Raw genomic sequence first — 6,139 nt, forward strand, 5'->3', positions numbered from 1 at the left:
CAAATCCTAGAAAAGGCAATCTGCCATCTACCTTTCTGCAGAGCTTGGAAAAGTTACTTTTTTGAACTACAACTCCCATCAGCCCCAGCCAGTATGGCCACTGGATTGAGCTGATAGGAGTTGTAGTTCAAAAAGTAACTTTTCCAAGCTCTGCCTTACTGAATACATACTATGTCCAACAGCAAAGTTGAGTTCAACAGATATAGTCCCAATGCCATGTTATACCAAGTTCTGCATTCTGTGTGTTTTGAAACAGCTCCGTTTTAAAAAGGGAACTCTTTAAAAGCTCACATTCTGATCACCAGTTTTTTCAGCCTGGAAGATCCATTCCTAATTAATTATAGGCCACTAACAGACTAATTTCAAGTCTGTGCAATTTCAAGGACATAATCTATTGATTATATCTACAATCAATTCTGGTGGCAGGGTTTTTCCATTACCTAGTTGGATGACATCAGCACCATAAAAATCAGACCAAAGGCAGTTCCCATTTTTATTTGTCTGTTGACATAAGAGATTTTTACATTACCGTTTCATTCGGTGAGAATAGATATAAAAAGTGCAGCATGAAAATAAAATTTCCAAGCCATTCATCCAAAACCTGACAGAAACACATTAATGATGCATTCAATGTGAAACTGACTCCAGGTGTTTCAAGTGATAAAAGGAGAAGTTTAAGGGCCTGGCAGCATGAAGAATAAGGTCACATTATACTTTTTGGATTTTTTGTTTCTTCCAAACCTACTTGCTTCCCCCCCCTCCCCCTTCTTTCTATCTTTTTCTCAGAATAAACTTGGCCAGTGCTTGCAGAAGGCTGTTTTAGCCTCAGGGATTTTCACACATACTTCTGTTGACGGAGTTCCTGTACAGCAAGCAAGCTGAAATGCCTTTTGTTAAGGATTTATTCATGCCCCTTTCTGTTCTGCCCCAACATTTGGATGATCTTTCATCTGCTGAGTCCTACTAAGGAGAAATTGAATTTGGGGTTGTCTTACAGAACAGAACAGGTAAAACTATCCATAACAGATACATCATTTCTATTCTCTTAGTTTGTATTTTTGTGTTTGTGTTTATTTCTCTTATAGCAAGAAAAAGTATTTTAAGAAAGCAGGAGTCACCTGTGTTTTTTGGGGTGGGCGCAGGGAAATGAAGGGCTGGTGGTAATCATATCCTGATAAAAGTGCCACAGATGCCAGCACAAAACAGCTGCTATTGGCAGGAAGAAAAAGAGGTTACAATACTCTGTAGCAGAAAGTCCTACCACAAAAAAAAAAGGCACTGGGAGTAATTATCAAATAAAGACTGGAAAATAGAAAGCTCTGTTTGTTGAAAGTTAATTTGCCATTTCTCCTGTCAAGTTTAACTTTAACTTCAAGCATGGAAGTTAAAAATGACCCTTTATACTTATTTTTAAAGACAAAATGACAACTAAAGTGTACATAGTAATCAATACACATTGATTCTGTTGTCAGAACAACAGTATCAGTACAGTTACTGTGCCTGCAAAGCAATAATTAACAAAGAATTAGTTTTCCTTTAAAAAAAACAAATGGACAATATGAGAATTAGTGCAGGGTTATCAATACATACTTTGGGTTGTATCTGATTAAGTCATATAATCAGTGTACATCAATAGTCATGATTAGCTCAAGTCCACTGATTTCAGTGGGACTTCTCCAAGTATGATTTACAACGCAATCCTAATCATGAATGCTCAAATGTAAGTCCTCTCAAATTCAGTGACTCCCAAGTAACAGAGCAATCCAACTCATGGGAAGCTGGCGGAAGGGGTGCCAGCACCAGAGGAGCTGGCAGGAGGGTTCGCAACCTCCATTTCACATTTGGGACGTGCCAGGCCAGCTGAACACATGCTCAGCCAGGACCTGCATGCGGAGACTGGAAAGTAAAAGCTGGCTCTCACAAATACCCCTACTGGGGAATAAGCAGTCTCCATACCCTTCCATTGTAATTATTTTTTATACAGACCTTTTCTCGGTGTAATTGGATTGAGACCTGCAGAAGCACTGGATGTTGCGTAAGTCCCCCCAGCCCCTCCTCTGGCATGCTCCTGGCATGCCCCCTTTTCAGGCCTTACACCAGCTTCTGCCGGTACTACTTCCGCTAGGCTGGGCTTCCCCAGTGGACCTCCAGCTGAGCTGGGGTGAGGTGCTTCTGGCATAATGGGAATTTAGGATATGCAAGCAATATAGAATCATGCCCTGCCGTCATAGATGTATGCAATTAGGTGCTCTTGTCTATGTTTGTGTGTACATTTTTGTGCACAGTTATAAGCATCCAGCTGCATAAATACCTGATTAAGTATGATCTACTTACTATGCCTAAAAATATCTGCTAAAGTGAATATGAATACAAAATGTAGAGATTCCAAGGACTATTAGGAAGAATGCACTGAAGAGGAGGGAAAAACAGAAGCTCTTTAGTATCTGGTATCCAGACATATCAATCACAGCTCTGACTTTACTCATTGGCTAAAAACACTGACACGTGGGAGCTGTCAGGCTGTCTCATTTTACAGAAATTGCTTAGAAGGGTTTTGTTTCATAACCGCCCAGAGCTTCGGCGGTATATAAATGTAATAAATAAATAAATAAATCAGCTTAAAGAATCATTGAAAAAAACACACACAAAAACTGTTAAAGACAAAAAATACATTGACGTTAACATTGTCTATACAAAGAAAATGTGGGGAAATGTTTATGGTGGAGCTTGCCTTCATTTTAGTAAAATAATACTCAGTGCATTCTTCCTAATAGTCCTTGGAATCTCTACATTTTGTCTTTACTTTTTCCCTAGCAACCAAAATGCATTTTTCCTTTGGTAGGTTCCTCTGAGATTAGGTACTCCCTAGAAGTTATTTTCTGCAAATACTACTACACAATAAGTATGGATGGATGTTAAAGAATCCCCTCCCCAAATGGCAAATGCAAAATGTGAAAAGTTTGCAAAGAGGCTTAGGCATGTCCCCTGCTGTGCAAGAGCTGATGTCCAAGCACTTATTAAGAATTCACTGTATAGTCAACTTACAGTACAATGGTATACATATCCTTCAGAGGTAAGCCTCCATATGTTTAATGGAGTTGACTCCCAGATAAGTAGGCAGAGGAAGGATGGCAGCCTAGGCTTTTGTCTAGGATTGGCATTGGGGAAAACAGGGTTCTTGTGTCTGTATTACAGAGCTTGGAAAAGTTACTTTTTTAAACTACAACTCCCATCAGCCCAATCCAGTGGCCATGCTGGCTGGGGCTGATGGGAGTTGTAGTTCAAAAAAGTAACTTTTCCAAGCTCTGGTAACAGCAGTTATCTCCACAATCAGGATTACCAGGATATGGCTGACTTCCCATAGTAAGCATGAGGTTGTCTTGGGGAAGGAAAGGGAAATTCAGCAATGACTGTATTGTCTCTAAATCTGTGTTATGCCATGCCCCCCACAACAGCGATGTTGTGTTATGCCACATTCCCCCATAGCAGCCATTTTGTGACTGGCACCCTCAGCACATTTTCAAAATTCAAAATATGCCCCCGGTCCGAAAGGGTTAGCAACCCCTGGTCTAAGACTACACAAGGCACTGCCCACACATTTTCAGGATAATTTTGCAGACATAAGGGCTAGAAAATTTACATTTTGAGAAGTACCAAAGATTCTCAGGAAGATGAATTCTGTTCTGGATACAGTGTCCTATGCTTCTGAAGAATCATAGCATATATGCAGCTCTGGGTTGTTTTGTTGTTATATGCCTTCAAGCTGATTACAACTTATGGCGACCCTATGAATCAGCAACCTCCAATAGCATGTTATAAACCACCCTGTTCAGAAAAAAAATATGGCAAGGACTACCTGAAAGCCCAGAGTTTTAAATCTTAAGATTCAGTTAATTTCCCTACAAATGTAAGCACTGTAATATTTCTAAAACAGCATTTTGAATTTCAGGAACAAAGAATTCTTGAATAACGTTCATGCTTCTCCAGATAACAATACGACTGTAGCTCCCAATAAATAAATGAAAGACTCCACTACATAAGGAATTATTCACAGGATGTCTAGCAATGAAATGGAGTTTGGCCTTGTGTGATGGATTAAACTTGCTGGAATGGAAGCACAGCAATTCTATCAGGAGGAGGTATTTTCTTTTTCTATGCCTGCTAGAACTGACAAGCCATTTGAAACTTCAGAGGCTATAAAGGAGAAAATAAAAGTGAAAATCCAAAGCCATTTTCTGGAAAGAACTTCACGTCCTTCATTTATGTCTCATTTGACATACAGTGAAACATCCTCGGAACTTACCACAGTTATTGGCCAGCTGTATGCTGACGGAGAGCCTGAGGAAAACCAGCTGGATGGAGAATTATTGTATTCCTCAGATTACAAAGCAACAGATGATCCAGCCCAGCCCCCTTCCCAGTTTCTTCCTAGACCAAACTTAGATGAGAAACTGGACAGAGCTCCTGAAACCACTCACTTAAAACATCGGTTAAATGCCAGCACGAGTGCAGATTTAAGATCTTCATCATACAGGATTCACTCTACATTTCAGATTGGTGAGATGACAAACACTGAAGTTTCTTTGGCAGAAGATCAAGAAGAGGAGGATAATGAAGATATTTTCACAGAGCTACCAGCGAGCGGGATGGTTTTGGAGAGTCTGCACAAAACGTACATGCCCCAAACAAAACAAAGTAGATATGACCACATCAGTAATATAGGTGTCTTCCCAGTCATTGATGGCAGCGATCCCAAAGAGAAGAAACAGGAAGACCACAAGATCAATCTGTGGGTAAGACAACATGATTTCATGTTATAAAATAGAGGTGGTGGTGCGAAACAGGTTAAATTACTACTTTTGACTCTTATGTCTCATCTGGGGAGATGATCTGTAACAGGAGAAAACCATCAAAGCCTGTGCTGATATTCACACTAGAGCAGAGGGGATTAAAAAGTCATTTGCTTGTGAACCAGTTGCAGGCATGGTAACATTCTTCAGCTTTCAGTACTTGCTCAGTTCAAGTATGGACCCAGTTGAAAATTGCCAACCAGTAATATAGGGTAATCATAGCATAAGAAATAACAAACCTCTAAGGGCAATATCCAGCACTCTCATTCCACAAGCACAAGACTTGCACTAGTGGAATGGAACTTTCCTCTCCCCTCCCCTTCCCTTCAGCCCCCTCAGCCCCTCAAAATCAGCTCTGGGGGCTGTGGGACCCTCCAGAGAAGATTTGGGGGTATGTGGGGATAGGAAACGGAAGTGCTGCTGTACCAGGAAAACATCACTGACTCCGCTTTGGATATCAGCTTAAGTCTTTGGCTCAGTAATTTTATGTTTCCTGATCTAGGAAGACAAAATAGTTTAGATGGCAGTTCTTTTTGCAGTGCCTTAACTCAAATAATCTTTCTTACATGAGGCACTTTCTGACATCTGACGTTAGATTACATTATCTGACCACAACAACATTTATTTCACTGCACATAACTGGGGGGAGGGGAATGTTTTGCTAACAACAAAAATCTAGCACATAAATGCAGGAGCAAATGTTTACATTGACTAAGCTGATCTTTTTTTCCAGACTGAATCAGACAACTATAAAGTGAGTTACTTTTCATCCTAGTCCTACAATTAATTAGTAAAAAATGACAGGTGAGATCATGGAGGCAATTATATGGCACAATTTGTATCCTTGGAGTGGTGTTAATAAGCAATCTATCCCTATGGAGAGTTTAAAAAAATCGAAACACATAAAAAAAAAAAGTAGATTGCATTTAAAATGTTCAACTGAATTTGTCCTTTTACACCTTGAAATTATAACAGAAATAAGCACATAATGTCGTTTGGCAATTTTTTTTAGAAAATATAATGGCTCAGAAAATATAATGCAATTGGCAGTGTATTAAAATATTCAAGGTATTAAAAATGCCTGCATTGATAATTAAATGTTGAACCTCATGGAGCTCTGAAGCCATATAAAAGTTATACACATTTATTTAACAAACCACTTGATTGTAATAAAACCATTAAACAGTTTGCAAAAAGTATTAATATATCAGAAAAACAGCTAAAAGCAAGTAATTAAAATGTGCAAAAGATAATTAAAATTAACAGTAAGCTATAAAAAGAGATGAAAA

The 6,139-nt window shown here is 39.2% G+C and overlaps 1 protein-coding gene across 1 annotated transcript; it reads left to right on the forward strand.

Annotated features, from left to right (window-relative positions):
- Positions 1-4,109: 4,109 nt before the first annotated feature.
- LOC133386113 (uncharacterized) lies at positions 4,110-5,274 on the forward strand. The gene has a single exon (XM_061629723.1). The coding sequence runs from the start codon at positions 4,110-4,112 to the stop codon at positions 4,818-4,820; it is 711 nt and encodes a 236-aa protein (XP_061485707.1). The 3' UTR covers positions 4,821-5,274.
- Positions 5,275-6,139: the final 865 nt, after the last annotated feature.

The sequence above is a fragment of the Rhineura floridana genome, chromosome 5, assembly GCF_030035675.1.
Source record: "Rhineura floridana isolate rRhiFlo1 chromosome 5, rRhiFlo1.hap2, whole genome shotgun sequence".
Classification (NCBI taxonomy): domain Eukaryota; kingdom Metazoa; phylum Chordata; class Lepidosauria; order Squamata; family Rhineuridae; genus Rhineura; species Rhineura floridana.